Source organism: Perca flavescens, chromosome 14 (assembly GCF_004354835.1).
Source record: "Perca flavescens isolate YP-PL-M2 chromosome 14, PFLA_1.0, whole genome shotgun sequence".
Lineage (NCBI taxonomy): Eukaryota > Metazoa > Chordata > Actinopteri > Perciformes > Percidae > Perca > Perca flavescens.
The window spans coordinates 3,142,072-3,159,066 of record NC_041344.1 but is presented as its reverse complement, the minus strand read 5'-3'; the positions used below and the strand labels follow the sequence as shown (position 1 = coordinate 3,159,066).

The window sequence follows — 16,995 nt, the reverse complement described above, 5'->3', positions numbered from 1 at the left end:
TAACGGTTAGCCCACTAGGCCCCTCGTCTCGGCTAGTGACGTAGAAAGCCATGCAGATTTTGAACGGCTGACTAGGAGACTGAAGGCAGGACACATTCAGAAACCGTATCTCACTCAAAACAGCATGGATGGATTTTTTTTCAAAGTTTGTATGCGTGTGGAAGCACCAGAGACACAAAATAACACACATTCATAATATGGGCACTTTAAGCTAAATTTAGGCCCAGCATTCTCTGAGAGGAGACTTTTCTCTCTGTGTCAGGGAGACAGGAAGTGGTTGAAAGCTATCTTTCCTTTAAAAAGGGAGATGTGAGGGAGGTAGCATCGGGAAGTTAGCCTAGTAAGGTGTTTCCTGTCAGGGAGAGGAGGAGTTTTCTCTTATGATCTGTATAAAACTATAAAAACTCACTTGTGCATTGCTATATTCCAAGGTAATATGATCACTGACACCAAAATGATTAAGGTCCTTTGACGCTGTATAAGAAGAGAGTCATATGAAACTTAGATTCAGTTGTCTATTCGACTATCACCGGTGGTCAGTTGACGTGTCCGAGGCAGCTCAGTTTGTTAAAATGTAACAAATAAATCAGCATGGAGTGAATATCAACAGTGTCTGGAGTCTTCATGGTGTCATGTAGAAATAAAATGGATAGAAAGGCCATTGGACTGTTTGCCGTGGTCATTTGATGGGTACACAACAAAATGGCAATTGTTAGTTGTCCAGTGACAATATGTGTCAGTGGTGCCGTAAACAGTGTCGAAGCTCGCTGGGAGGAGAGCCTCCTGACGCAGCTCGGGTGACGTTGTCGGAGGGAATTACCCGGCTACAACGGGTCAGCGGACCTCAAACGTTGGAGCCAGCCCGCTGTTCAGCTCATTCTCTGTAACCGATGCAGCACAAAAGCACAGCAGAACCAGCCAGCCGGCCGGTGTTAGTTAGCATTAGCTCGGTAACTCCACCACCAAAAAGAAGATTCTGTTCAGCTGCAGCGTTTGTGACCAAAGTTTCACCTGGTACAAACCGCTCAGGAACCATCAGTGTTTCGGCCTTCTGAGTCAAACTGAGGAGAACAGAGAGGCAGCTGAAGACACAGAATCAGAAGCTGATGGAGAGGACTGTGGAGGACCAGAACCAGCCAGGAACTCACATCCACATCCACTACTACAACCAGACAAGTCTGTCTCAGTCGGTGGTATGAAATATAACTGCTCTCAATGTGGGAAAAGATTCAACAACAGGCCAAATCTGAAGGTGCACATGATCACATGACTGTTGAGCTAAAGCTCTGCTTTTTGTGAGTAGTTTGCACTAGTTTCTATACACGTTCAAAAGTTAGAAACAAACCTAAGTACATGACTGATGGGAGCAACAATCTTTGACATTGGTCCAGTATTAAGCGAGATGGATGCAGTCAGCAGCGGTGAATCAAGCTACCACAAAGGCTGCAATGATGTTTATGTATTCTATGATTTTATCCCATATCACGTACTGTTTGACAACCTGGTCACAAGTAAGCAACACTTCTCTCAAACCACTACTCTCTTTATATAAAAGAAACTCTTAAAGTACTTGATAGGAAACCCATACACTATCATCATTGTCATGTTTTAAAAAAATACAACCTTTTAAGTTTCGAAAATTTGATTAGATATACGGATCTCTGTCTTATGTACAAAATTCTACATGGACTGGCTCCACATGTATTGAGCCAGTTTATAAACGCAGTACCAAATGCTCACAGATCCACAAGGAGTGCAACAAGAGGTGACTGCATTATACCGCTGAGGAAAAGTGTATTCGGTCAAACAGCTTTTTCAGTAAGGGCTGCTCGTGAGTGGAACCTCATTCCTACTCACATTAGGAATTTTAAAACTTATGTTTCTTTTAAATGTAACTTAAGGAAGTGGCTAACCGGTAATCAGGACTGTCAACATAACAAGTAGTTACAAAATCTTGCTGCTATCTTGTCTTTCCTGTCCTGCCGGTTTGTGTTTGTATCACTTGTGCTATGCCTATGAGGTTGTTGGTGTGTGTGTGTTGTTGATATTGATCAACTATTTTTGTTTATATGCTTGATTATTTCTTTTTACATTGATAGTCAATTTTACTTGTACTGGACTAAACTTATATGTACTTTTATAATCCTTTTATCTTTGTAGGTGTGACATCGTACAATCTGTCCAGGGACAGCAGATGTAAAGTAGCCTTTTGGCTAATTCTGGCACACTGTACATTTTCTTTATGTATTATTAGTGTGCATTGTCCCTGTTAAATAAACCTGAAATAAATAAAATAAATAATACAATGTAAGTTAATAGAGCCAGCTAGTATTTACCTTCACAAAAGTGCTCGTTTTGTAGCTGACAGGCTCAGATTATTATTCTTAGTGACAGCATAATGTTTAGGATTTCTAAGGAGGTTGATCTTTCTGTTAAAGAAGACCCTTTTTTAGAACATAAAAACATGTGGGATCATTTTCCAATCTATTTCTCTTCCACAACATCCTTTCAGACTGGTAGAAAGAACATTACTGTCTACAACTTTATCTATTTGTGTCTGTAGATTTCTCCTAAATTCACCCAAAAGTTAGCGTTAGGTAATGCCTCATTTACATATTTAAACACGGACATTTCAGAGAACTTTGAATAGAAAAAAAGTAATTGTCTTAATGTCTGTAATCAGCTGGGGTAGTCTCATGGTTTTGAATGGCTGCTGTGTGTTTTAGAACAAACAGGAAACAACCACGGAGTAGGAGTGAAGTCTGATGAGAATTACAGTTCATTTACGGGATAGTTTCTGTGCCTCACTTTCCTGCTTTCTTTGAGTTAACTTTAAACTCCCGCACTGGATCTCATGTTGCTTAAATTGCCTCCTCGACTCCTCCACTTTATTTTAACTAGATATCTGATTCTAGCAGCGTTAGAGCTGTAACATTACTTATTTAAACACAGAAGAGCTGAAATGTTTAAGTGTAAGGTATTTTAATTCAGTTGAAGGTTAACCCTTGTGTTGTCCTCCTTCTATTTTGTCTGTAAAGTATAAATTATCTCCCCATTCTGTGTTACATCTTCTTAGCCAACTTCATTCCAACCTTATTACCACTAGTGTTACACTTATTTCTGGAATTCATGGTCAATAAACCTCATTAATATTAACTTATACCTACTTTCTGAGTTTAAAAAAAGCACATATTATGAATTATTTTGACTAACAATTAAAATCAGAGGTTGTGGAGTGGATCACAGACTGGTATATGTCAACGTTTAGTCAGGAAACTGTTTTGAAACCATTTAAATTTATTTTCAAATGCTATAAAGTTGAATAGAGAGAGAGAGAGAGAGAGAGAGAGTTATGATCCAATCTATTTTATTTGCAAAAAGCGTGGAACCATCCATGTTATTTTTGAGGCAATTTGGTTTTACACATACTGTACAATAGAGACAACAATATACATATAGGCACATATCAATATAATATACAAATAACACATAATATCAAGACAAGTACACATGGAGTGGGATGTAAAGTGCAAAAGGTAATAGTGCAAAGTAGTGTGCAAGATGCATATATTGAACAAGTAAGTAACTTAGTGCATGCATCTTGCACACATTTAAGTAACCTATATTTCTGATACAGAAACTTTGAAAACGGGTCAAATTTGACCTAAGAACAACAGGATGGTTAAGAGGAAGTTACAGTAAACCACATAGCATTTATTGTGAAAAGCGGAAGTGGATAAAGAGTAGTATTGCCTGTGTTGTGGTTGAATAAAGTGAGACGTGCAGTGCCGTCTCTGTTCCGACATTGGACGCCCGTGTTTCTTTATTTTATAGTCAAACCTGAGTCTAGACAACAGAAGAAACCCGCGGTTACATTAGTAAACAAACATCTACCCGGAAGTTGTTGGTACGACCGGTAATAGCGTCCGTCTCCGGAACTAACGTTAACTGTTTGTGTGTCACATCGTGATGAGGACGGCGGAGTAAAAGGCGCCGGTGTTTAGTTTCTTAAGAAGAGAGAAAGGTCCCAAACTGCTGGATGTGGTTTTAAAAGCTGAAACGAAGCTACACAGAGCAGGTTGGTTTTCTTTTTTAATGTCGCAGGGAGTCGGTGCTAAAGCTAAGGTTAGCCGCTAGCAGCTAGCTCCTGCTAAGCTAACGTGTTGTTGTTGTATTTCCTGAAACAGGTCGGGGAGAAGAGGAGCAGAGCCGCGAGGAACTTTAACATGAAGTCTGAGAGGAAGCTGTCAGCGGACCAGGGGACAGGTGGGACACGTTTACATCTCCAATATATATATATAGAAATATATATATACAAGCTATGTGTGTGTATACATGTATATAGATGCTATGTGTCTATACATGGATATACAAGCTGTTTACATCTGAAATATGTAGAACTTATGTGTGTATACATGTATATAGAAGCTATGTGTGTATACATGGATATAGAAGCTATGTGTGTATACATGTATATAGAAGCTATGTGTGTATACATGTATATAGAAGCTGTGTGTGTATACATGTATATAGAAGCTATGTGTGTATACATGTATATAGAAGCTATGTGTGTATACATGTATATAGAAGCTATGTGTGCATACATGTATATAGAAGCTATGTGTGTATACATGTACAGTATATAGAAGTTGTTTCCATGGCTGGTAAAAGGGAGTATTCCACTGATACAATGTATGTCTTTTAAAAGACGCGCATGTGTGCATGCAGGGCTTCAGACTAACTTTTTTTACTAGGAGCATTGTAGCTACAGCATGTGTGGACGATGAGCGTGACGCCGCAACCGGCAGTGTGGTTGCTTTTTCGTTTATTAACATGTCACGGCATACTCTATGCTTGAGGCTAAGATTGTGTTTAACTTATCATGTTGGAGGGTCATGTCAGGATGAGCCTGCAGGAAGGGTACCACATGAGGATGTCTTCCCTGGCTGAAACGATTCCTCGATTAACTCAAATAATTCGATTACAAAAAATCCTCGATGCAAAATGACTTGCCTCAAAGCTTCGTTAAATCAGTGTTACCAACGTTATATGCTGACGGACGGTGTTTCCGCACGGATCATTATTACTGTCGCACACCAGACACTGCTCAGTCTGCTGCTGGCGACACATGTTAGAGCGTAAATATTGAGGGAGGGGCTAAGAGAAAGTAGGGATGTTAACCGATGACCGTTTGACCGGTGGTTGACTGTTTCAACGTTAACCGGTCAAAATTATTAAAAATAATAAATAAAATAATATCTTTAAATTAGGCAATTATAGATATTGGAATAAACGCTACTACAGTTAGCCATTAAGGCTGGGATACCCGACCCGAGCCCGACGGTAGGCCTACCCGGCGGGCCGGGCCGGGTTCGGACGGATATTTAGAAATGATGGCCGGGTTCAGGCCGGGCTCGGGCGATCACATCGGCGCGGTAGCCTAAGGCATTGGACATTTAAAATTTTAAACAGTTTATTATGTAATGGACCTGTTTCACTTGATGCAAATGTTCGTTTTTGTGATTAAAATAAATTTAAAAATATTAATCTAACAGAAACACGTGCATATCAGGCAGACTGCATGCCGCAGCGCATTGAGCGCTCAGAGCGCAACGATGGAAAATGTTAAGAAGAAGTTGGCCACCGAAAATGAAGGAAAGTCTACTGTGTGGAAGTATTTCCACATAGTTGTCTATAGGCATACTGTATGTTAATTTTATTTCAATTATATGATTGGGCCTCTTGTGTGTGCCTGTGTTAACGTGCGCTTGTTGCCCCGTGTGCACGCTCACTGTGCTGATGACCTCACTGTGCTGATGACCTCACTGTGCTGATGACCTCACTGTGCTGATGACCTCACTGTGCTGATGACCTCACTGTGCTGATGACCTCACTGTGCTGATGACCTCATCTGTTGACATTTCTGAGTGCCTTCCTTACAGTTGCTTAATAAAAGCTTTCCACACAAACGCACATAGTCTGTGTCATTAGTATAAGAAAAAATTAGATTTGAACGGTGTCGGACGCGGGCCGGACTCGGACAGAAAAATTCGGCCCGATCCCACCCCTATTAGCCATCTCATTCCAATATTTTTTTCTGTGAAGTGAAATAATTTTCATAATCGCCTGTTTTACGCATTCTGAAGGTGCCTGTTTTATCCATTGGTTGTATCCTGTTGCAGTCTATTAGGCAATATTCCGCATAAGATGGGCTTATATTTGGAAACACATTACATTTGCATTTCAGTGGTAACCGATAAGGTGATGATGATTATCATCTTTCTTTATTACTGTTAGCACTACACTCAAACTAAAGCGGCGTCTCTTCGGAGCTGTCATTTTCTCAAATGAGCCCCGGCAATGTTTCTAATGAGCTTCTAACGCTAGACAAACGACTTTATTTTAAACGCGATCACCTGGCTTGTACCCAAACTATTTCGAAACTAAGGAGCCATTTGTCCTCTGATTACATACAAGCTCTTCTGCGCCGCATTGCAGGACTTGTTTCGCGCTGTAGGGGATTTAAAAAAACGTGACGTGAGTGGAAGGGCGGTGCCGGGGGGGTGTGTGTGTGTGTGTGTGTGTGTGTGTGTGTGTGTGTGTGTGTGTGTGTGTGTGTGTGAGGTAACAGTGTGCATGTCGGAGAATAGCGCGGACATGCGCTTCACACCGTGAGCAGGCACGCGGGCCACCCGGCGGAAAAGGGCGAAAGGAAAAAGAGACTTGCTGTCCGAGGGATAACTAGCCAGCGGAGATTGCGTGTGTGCGTCCTTGAGAACTGCAAGTCTATAACTTATGTTGTTAGTTCATTGTTAGCTGGTGATTTTGTTGTTCGTATTCTTCACCTGCTATCTAGGTTGGACGTGGCTGTTGATTCGATATAATAGCGAATGTTGAACGCCCTTGCTCACGTTTGTTTTTATGTGCACTATTTACATGCTACAGTAGTTACACTGCATTAAGATAATGTAATTAGGGGCAGCCTCTAGCTCACCCAGTAAGAGCGTTCTATCCCACGTAGCATTTACAGAGTTATTTATTTACAGCATTTGACCGGCATAAAATCGGCATATGTCAGACTGACCAGCCAGTCAATCGGTGCATCTCTACAAATAATCAGTGCAAGTGTCTTCTGTTATCTGAGCCAGAGGAAGCATGTAGAGGCCCCAGAATGGAGCCTTGGGGAACTCTGCATTTTATATTTGTCTGCTGATGTTTATCTATAGACACAAAGTAGTCCTTGTTCTTTAAGTAGGACTCAAACCAGACCAGAACATTAATTGTCAGTCTTTACAGCACTCGGGCTGAAAGTTAGAATGCAGAAACATGAAATACCAGGGTTTTTTTTACCACGTAAAGAGATTTGAAAAGAGACTCTGTACTGTTAATGCTGTCTCTCTGTGTCTGTGTTAACGTCTCTCTGTCTGTGTGTTTCCTGCAGATGTTGAGCAGCTGTTGGTGGTTGAAGAAGAGGTTCCCCCTGAGCAGCAGGAGTGTAGCTCCAGTGTGGACCAGCAGGAGCCAGAGCCCCCCCCACACATTAAAGAGGAACAGGAGGAACTGTGTTTCAGTCAGGAGGGAGAGCAGCTTCAAGGGCTGGAGGAGGCTGATATCACCAAGTTCCCATTCACTCCTGTCCCTGTGAAGAGTGAAGATGATGAAGAGGAAGCTCAGTCCTCACAGCTTCATCAGAGACAAACTCAACACATGGAAACAGAAGCTGATGGAGAGGACTGTGGAGGACCAGAACCAGCCAGAAACTCACATCCACTTTTACAACCAGAGACTAAAGACCAGACTGGAGACTCTTCTGATCCTGAGACTGATGACAGTGCTGATTGGAAGGAGACCAGAGAACCTCAGTCAGCTTTAAACTCTCTGAAACATGATTCAACATGTAAGAAACCATTCAGCTGCTCTGAGTGTGGGAGAAAATTTGGCACCAAGGCACACCTGAAGAGACACATGAGAATCCACACAGGAGAGAAGCCTTTCAGCTGCTCTGAGTGTGGTAAAGCTTTCTCTGATAGTGGAACCCTGAAGAAACACATGAGAACTCACACAGGAGAAAAGCCTTTCAGCTGCTCAGTCTGTAAGAAATATTTTACACAGAGAGGAAGTTTACGGTCACACATGACAGTCCACACAGGAGAGAAAAGATTCAGCTGCAGTGTTTGTAACAAAAGATTTTCCCGGCGTTCTCATGTCAAAACACATAAATGTGTTGGTCAGATGGTAACAGAAGCTGATGGAGAGGACTGTGGAGGACCAGAACCAGCCAGGAACTCACATCCACTTTTACAACCAGAGACTAAAGACCAGACTGGAGAGTCTTCTGAACCTGAGACACACATTAAAGAGGAACAGGAGGAACTGTGTATCAGTGAGGAGGGAGAGCAGCTTCAAGGGCTGGAGGAGGCTGATATCACCAAGTTCCCATTCACTCCTGTCCCTGTGAAGAGTGAAGATGATGAAGAGGAAGCTCAGTCCTCACAGCTTCATCAGAGACAAACTCAACACATGGAAACAGAAGCTGATGGAGAGGACTGTGGAGGACCAGAACCAGCCAGGAACTCACATCCACTTTTACAACCAGAGACTGAAGACCAGACTGGAGACTCTTCTGATCCTGAGACTGATGACAGTGCTGATTGGAAGGAGACCAGAGAACCTCAGTCAGCTTTAAACTCTCTGAAACATGATTCAAGATGTAAGAAAACATTCAGCTGCTCTGAGTGTGGGAGGAGATTTGGCCAAAGGGGAAATCTGAAGAGACACATGAAAATCCACACAGGAGAGAAGCCTTTTAGCTGCTCAGTTTGTAAGAAATCTTTTACACAGAGTGAAAATTTACGGTCACACATGAGAACTCACACAGGAGAGAAACCTTTTAGCTGCTCTGAGTGTGGTAGAGCTTTCACTGAAGGTGGAAACCTGAAGAAACACATGATGACTCACACAGGAGAGAAGCCTTTTAGCTGCTCAGTTTGTAAGAAATCTTTTACACAGAGTGGATATTTACAGAGACACATGAGAATCCACACAGGAGAAAAGCCTTTCAGCTGCTCAGTCTGTAAGAAATCTTGTACAGAGAGTGGAAGTTTACGTTCACACATGGTAGTCCACACAGGAGAGAAAAGATTCAGCTGCAGTGTTTGTAACAAAAGATTTGCTTGAAACAGAAGCTGATGGAGATGTGGAGGACCAGAGCCAACCAGGAACTCACATCAACATCCACTTTTACAACCAGAGACTGGAGACCCTTCTGAACCTGAGACTGGTGACTAGGGATATCACGAGAACCAATACTACCGATACCTTCCGGTTCTAAAATGACAAAACACAGACGATGCCCATTTTTTTTTAAGCACCGTAGGCATCGTTGGCGTAATGCCAGTGTTAGCAGCATCGGTGCTGCGCCTCTTCCGGTACAGATTGGGGCAGTATACGCTTCAGAGTGTTCCAGTTGATACATTCAGAAGTAGGAGGTCACGAACAAGTGGCCGAAGTCACTAGGGCTGTGCTCGATTAAAGAAATTCTTAGTCGACTAACAATCATTCAGTTCTATCGACTAATCGATTAGTTGATTCAATCGACAGATCTGTAAATCTGAGTTTCTCCGCTAAGAGTCATGCAAAAGCACCACTTTAATTCTTGTGTTTACCAGAGATGTGCTCGTACGTTTCTTGGAAATAAGTCATTCAGCATGAAAAAAAGCATCAGACATGACTAATGGACTAAAGAGATCTAAGTTGACTAAGACCAAAACCACAGATTAGTCGACTAAATGACTAAGAGGGAGCAGCACTAGAAGTCACGCCCTTCTACTTCCAGTCGAAAAAATCTGAACGAGAGTCAACAGAGAGATAGATTCTACCCGACCTAAAAAACGGCATGTTCACTGCAATCTCGCAGTCCTCAATTCCCAAAAAAAAATAACTCCTAAATTTTTGACAGTAGTGCTGGAGGCCAGGACAACACCATCCAGAGTAGCTATGTCTTTAGATAATGAGGTTCTAAGGTGTTTAGGTCCCAGCACAATAACTTCAGTTTTGTTAGGGTTTAACATCAGAAAATTATAGGTCATCCAGGATTTTATATCTTTAATGCATGCTTGGAATTTAGCTAGCTGACTGGTTTCGTCTGGTTTGATTGACAAGTATAATTGGGTGTCATCCGCATAACAGTGAAAGTTAATTGAGTGTTTCCTAATAATATTGCCTAGAGGAAGCTTATATAAGGAGAATAGAATTGGTCCAAGCACTGAGCCTTGAGGAACCCCATGGCTAACTTTAGCAAACTTGGAGGATTTATCATTAACATTTACAAATTGAGATCGATCAGAGAAATAGGACTTAAACCAGCCCAGAACAACTCCCTTAATGCCAACCAAGTGTTCCAATCTCTGTAACAGGATTGAATGGTCAATAGTGTCAAATGCAGCACTAAGATCTAGTAAAACAAGTATGGAGACAAGTCCTTTGTCTGCAGCAGTTAAAAGGTCGTTAGTAATTTTCACCAGTGCCGTCTCTGTGCTATGATGCTTTCTAAATCATGATTGAAAGTCATCAAATAAACTATTGCTATGTAGAAAATCACATAAGTGATTAGCAACTACCTTCTCAAGGATCTTGGATAGAAAGGGAAGGTTAGATATAGGTTTATAGTTTGCTAAGACCTCAGGATCTAGGGTGGGTTTTTTCAGAAGAGGTTTTATCACAGATACTTTAAATGACTGCGGTACATAACCTGTTAATAAGGACATATTGATCATATCTAGTAATGAAGTGTTTACCACGGGTAACGCTTCTTTGAGTAATCTCGTTGGGATGGGGTCTAAGAGACAGGTAGATGGCTTTGCTGAGGATATCTTTAACATTAATTGTTGTAGGTCTATAGGATAAAAGCAGTCTAAGTATATGTCGAGACTAGTCGTTATTTCTAGCGACTCTGCGTTTAAAGGTGAACCGTTAGAAGTTGAGGGCAAAAGGTGATGAATTTTATCTCTAATTGTTGTAATTTTATCATTAAAGAAGCTCATGAAGTCATCACTACTCAGAGCTAGAGGAATAGATGGCTCAGTAGAGCTGTGACTATCTGTCAGCCTGGCTACAGTGCTGAAAAGAAACCTTGGGTTGTTCTTATTTTCTTCTATTAGTGATGAGTAATAGTCTGATCTGGCCTTTCTTAGGGCCTTCCTATAGGTTTTCAGACTTTCTTGCCAATCCAAACGGGATTCCTCCACTTTGGTGGAACGCCACTTACATTCGAAGTGTCAAGAGATTTGTTTTAATTTGCGAGTTTGGGAGTTATACCAAGGTGCTAATTTCCTTTGCTTCATCATCTTCTTTTTCAGGGGAGCAACAGAGTCTAAGGTCGTCCGTAGGCAAGTCGTAGCACCGTCTACAAATGTATCAATTTGAGAGGGACTGAGGTTAACATAGAGGTCCTCTGTTATGTTAAGGCATGACATAGAGTCGAATGCTGTTGGAATATCTTCTTTAAATTTAGCTATAGCACTGTCAGATAGGCATCTGGTGTAGAAGCTTTTATCTAATTTAATATAGTCAGGTAGTAAGAATTCGAAAGTGATTAAAGAGTGATCTGACAATACCGAATTCTGCGGAAATATTATTAAATCCTCAATTTCAATACCATATGCCAGCACAAGGTCGAGGGTGTGGTTAAAACAAAAGGTCGCCTTTGTGCACACTCTGACTGAAACCGATTGAATCCAGTAATGAGTTGAAAGCAGTACTAAGGCTATCATTGTCAACGTCCACATGGATATTAAAATCACCTACAATAAGTACTTGGTCTGATTTAAGGACTAAACATGATAAAAACTCTGAGAATTCAGATAAAAATTCTGAATACGGACCTGGAGCCCTGTAAATAACAACAAATATAATTGGCTGTAATGTTTTCCATTTTGGATGTTGAAGATGAAGAACAAGACTTTCAAAGGAGTTATAATTTAGTTTAGGTTTAGGAGTAATTAACAGGCTTGCATCAAAGATGCCTGCAACTCCCCCTCCTCTGCCTGAGCCTCTAGGAATTTGAGTATTAATATGACTGGGAGGAGTGGCTTCATTTAGACTAACATAGTCTTCATGGCCCAGCCAGGTTTCAGTAAGACAAAATAAATCAATGTTATTATCTGATATCAACTCGTTAACCAATAATGTTTTAGAAGACAGAGATCTAATATTTAATAGTCCACATCTAATTTTCCTATTTTGTTCTATCGTTGCAGTCGTTTTAATTCCAATTAGGTTGTTAAGTATAGCGCATCTTTTGTTTACCTTTGATTTAACCGATCTGATCCGGGGAACAGACACCGTGCTTATTAGACTATGAGTGGGTGACTGCTCCAACGGAAGCACCGGGGGGTGTATTGCACTGCACCCCTGATTACTAATATCAAACTTGGGTTGTCATGGTTTATGTCTAATAAACTCGGTCAGATTTTTTGATATCAGAGCAGCTCCGTCCCAGGTGGGATGAATGCCGTCTCTCTCCATCAGACCAGGCTTTCCCCAGAACGCCCCCCAGTTATTCACATAGCCCACATCGTTAGCTGGACACCCCCCCGACAACCAGCGGTGGAAGGATGACGTACGGCTGTACATTTCATCATTGGTCAGGTTTGGCAGGGGTCCAGAGAAAACTACTGAGTCCGACATAGTCTTTGCGTATGCACAAAGTGACTCAACATTCAATTTAGTGATCTCCGATTTACGACCATTACCCCCTACGTGAAGTATGATCTTACTGTATTTACGGTTCTTTTTAGCCAGCAGCTCTAGATGGGTTTCTATATCGCCCGCTCTGGCCCCGGGGACACATATGACCGTCGGTACTGTAGCCGCCGGGGCCGCCGGCTTCACATATCGCAGTATAGAGTTCCCAATAACCAGAATTGGCTTCTCAGCGGGTGTATCACTGAGTAGGGAGAACCTGTTAGAGAGGCGAAGATGCTCCGGTTTAGAGCGACCGTCATCATGTGCACTCCCTGGTCTGGACGCTTCCCTCTAACGCTAACGCTACGCTTCCCTCGGACAGTCACCCACTCGCCCGGCTGCTCGGGGTCTGACGGGGGACAGCTAGCAGAAGTTAAAGAAGCTACAGAAGCTACAGTATGGTGGACTTGCGGTGTGAATGTAGCTTATGACCATTAATTGCACTTCATTATGTTGTTCTATGCATTATTGCAAATGTTTTGTATGTCTTGTTATGACATTTTGATATTTTTCAAATATTTTTAATTAGAGATGCACCGATTGACCGGCCAGTGACCGGAATTGGCCAAATTTCACGTGCTCGGCCATGACCGGCGACCGGCAGGTCAGTCTGACATATGCCGGTCAAATGCACTCTGGCGCCGCATGATTTAGATTGCGCAAGTCAAGTCATTTTATTTGTATAGCACATTTAAACGAACAACAGTTGACCCAAAGTGCTTTACAGGTAGAACAGGGAAGGCAGACACAATATGCCTTAAAAATACATAATCGTATGTGCGAGGTACCATGAATATAAATAGGCAAAGAAGGAATTAATAATGTAACCTAGAATAAAACAACAAAGGAACAATGTTGGTAAAAAAAAGAAAATAACTAGGAATCAAGGAGAGTTAAAAGCAAGAGAGTAAAAATGCGTCATTGCGCAAACGTGTCACATTTCGCAAGATCAGCGTACCGCCGCTCAGTCAGCTGTTTATGAAATGTCATAAAGTCGTAATTATTTACGGCCCTGCAGAGCCGTCTGCTCTACTGATCTCAGCCGCTCTCTCTCTCCCCTCTGAGGCTGAATAAGTGGAACATGAAAACCGCAGGTCCCGTACAGTTTATTGGAAAATAGCGTCGGGCACCCTGACTCTGATGAATTTACTGTTTGTCAGACCCCAGATGAGACGAGAAGCTAACGTTAGCTAACGTTGCGGTGACGTCCGGCTGTATTCCCCCGACACACTGTATTAACGTTACTGTTTAAAACGCTTTTAATGCTAAAACCAACATTAAACCCCCCCCCAGCGTTTAGTTTGTTGCCGAACTGTGTGTAAAATGAGTGGTGACGTTAATGTTTTCAGTTAACGTTACTGTTGACGTTCAAACAGGCCTGCGTGTCTGTTTTGAGAAATATCTTCATACTGCAAGGCTATATTTATTATATTAAGTTGGATATTGGATGTGAAAAGGAGGAAATGGTTATATATATGTGTGTGTGTATATATATATATATATATATATATATATATATATATATATATATATATATATATGTATATGTATATGTGTGTGTGTGTATATATATATATATATATATATATATATATATATATATATATATAGTTTTGTCTGTCATATCATCAGTTATAATCAAGAAATCAGACAAACGTAACCACCTTATAGGGCCCACACATATATTCACTTCTTTCTAAGTAACGTATGTTTAGCAAGATTCACTATTAATCATGTGTCAATATGGGAGTTTATTCAATACACATTGGGGTCATGTTTTAATTTTGTGTATCATGTTTAAGCACAATTTATGCCCAGCAGTCTCTGAGAGGAGACTTTTCTCTCTGTGTCAGGGAGACAGGAAGTGTAGGTTGAATCTATCTTTAGTTTAAACAAGGGAGATGTGATGGAGGTAGCATCGGGAAGTTAGCCTAGCAAGGTGTTTCCTGTCAGGGAGAGGAGGAGTTTTCTCTTTGAAGCAACGCTGAGATGGACATATTATGATCTGTATAAAACTATAAAAACTCTTTTGACATGTATGTCTCCTATGCCACTAATTAGGCCACAGTAAAGCTAATAAAGTAAAGAAATATAATGGTTTGATATGACCGGACATGCTGAGTAGCCTCCAGGTTGAAATAAAGTGAAATAATTTGAAGTAAACCATCTGTTGACTAGCATGAATGTTAGTAGTTATTGTCTGGGTCACAAGGACCTAGGTTAGAGTTAGATTCAGTTGTCTATTTGAGTGACTATCGCCGGTGGTCAGTTGATGTGTCTGAGGCAGCTCGTTTTGTTTGTTAAAATGTAACAAATAAATCAGCATGGAGTGAATATCAACAGTGTCTGGAGTCTTCGTGGTGTCCTCGCATAGAAATAAAATGGATAGAAAGGCCATTGGACTGTTTGCCGTGGTCATTTGATGGGTACACAACGAAATGCTGATTGTTGTTAGTTGTTTAGTGACAATATGCTTCAGTGGGGCAGTAATCTGTGTCGAAGCTCGCTGAGAGGAGAGCCTCCTGACGCAGCTCGGGTGACGTTGTCGGAGGGAATGAGGAGGAACGGTTAGACCCGGCTTCAACCAGTCGGCGGACCTCTAACGTTAGACCCAGCGGTGGGCTGGCTACACACTGCCTGCGTCGTGCAAGTGTGTCCGCTGCGTGGCGTGTCCGTTTTTATTTTGGCTCCTATGTTAACAGGTTAGAGCTTGCATGCTGCCTGCGTGACGCGCACGTTTTCGAAAACGCGTGCATGCTAGAAGTAGAACCAACGGCTATTTTTATCGCAACACACAAGCGTGTTGGAAGGGTTTCCAGGCAAAATAGAATACAAAAAGATGTTTCTATGTCATTTTGACACAAATACATATTAATAAATGACATGTTGATGTTTGAAAGTCTCTAGGTTTTGATATCAATGCATATATATAAAAATAAATATTAAAAAAATAATAAATAATTATCGATTATTATTATCCAACCAGTCATACAAGTGTGACTGAGTGTGGTTACATATATAAATACTGTGTATATACATTTCTTTTTTCATTGGTATTGTTTTTTTTTGTTTTCTCTTTGTTTGTGGAAGTAAAAGCAACAATGTTTTGTTTTGTATGTTGCTTGTTATCAGTGCATTGACTGTTGTGAGTTACAGATGGCCGAAAAAAAATAAGTAAATGTTCACCTTCAGATGAAATTACACACAAAACTTGTATCTTCTGTTTGACACATTAAAAGGAAAGAGAAACAAACTACCAACATCTTTAATTTGGTTCATTGGTTTCTCAGAGCTCTGAAAATTTAATAAAGAATTTGTATTTATTCAATTTCAAATTCTTCAGTTTTAAAATCATTTATATTCCTGCGTGTTTTTCATAGGAAATCTGGAACACTTCCGGACCTTTATTTTGAAGTTCAGCTACTAATCTGCACCGGAAGCTGTAGTCTTCACTGCGGCTGACTTCACACTTTGAACAAGATGGCATCTAGCAGAAAGGAGTGTTAGCAGAGTATCTTTGTTGTGTAGAGAAAGAGGTAAAATGTGTAAAGTCCAGATGCTGAGAGCGTTGGTGGAGCAGCGACTAACTGCGGCTGCTGAAGAGATATTTGGGCTGTTTGAAAGAACGATAGCAGAGTACGAGGAGGAACTTTGTCGTTCAAAAGAGGAGAACGAGCGACAACGGGAGCTACTGGACGCTGTTTACAACCCTCAGCTTCGGCTACACAGAGCAGGTTTGGTCATTAAACCTTCAGTTGATCTTTCTCTCCTTCCTGGGATCTCTTCTCTCAGCAACGATATGACGATAGGACGTATGGAAATAAGCATTTGTTCATAAGATCTATTGTAATCTTCGCTCTTTAACGGGCCTTCGCCAAACCCACCAGACTCCATGTAAATAATCAGGACTTCTATCATCGTAAAACACACTGCATTCAAAGTGAACAGAAACACAATAAAACTATCAAAAGCCGTCTTGGTTCATCTTCCCACTTTTGAAACAATCACCACTCTGGTTTGGTTGAAATTAACCCTTAAAGTGATGGTTCGGAGTAATTTCACCCTAAGGTCCTTTGAACCTAACCTGACTCCGCCAGATGGATCGCTTCGCATTTGCTCGGCATATCCATCTGGGAACTTTCCGTTGGAGAACTTTTGGGAAGGGGTGGAAATACTGGTTAACCCCTAACCCTAACCCTTCTCCATCTCAAGATGCGAGACTGATCTGCGAGTGGAGAACTGGAGCTCGCC

General features: G+C 41.3%; 1 protein-coding gene and 1 long non-coding RNA gene across 2 annotated transcripts; both read left to right on the top strand.

Annotated features, from left to right (window-relative positions):
- Positions 1–3,972: 3,972 nt before the first annotated feature.
- Positions 3,973–7,483, top strand: LOC114567675 (uncharacterized). The gene is made up of 3 exons (XR_003694210.1): positions 3,973–4,078; positions 4,188–4,266; positions 7,442–7,483. It is a non-coding gene; the product is annotated as an uncharacterized LOC114567675 (long non-coding RNA).
- A 431-nt stretch (positions 7,484–7,914) lies between these two features.
- Positions 7,915–9,545, top strand: LOC114567671 (gastrula zinc finger protein XlCGF57.1-like; the record flags this gene model as incomplete). Its single annotated transcript, XM_028596781.1, has 2 exons — positions 7,915–8,159; positions 8,721–9,545. Coding segments are annotated over 2 exons (702 nt in total), but the record flags the coding sequence as incomplete, so codon positions are not given.
- Positions 9,546–16,995: the final 7,450 nt, after the last annotated feature.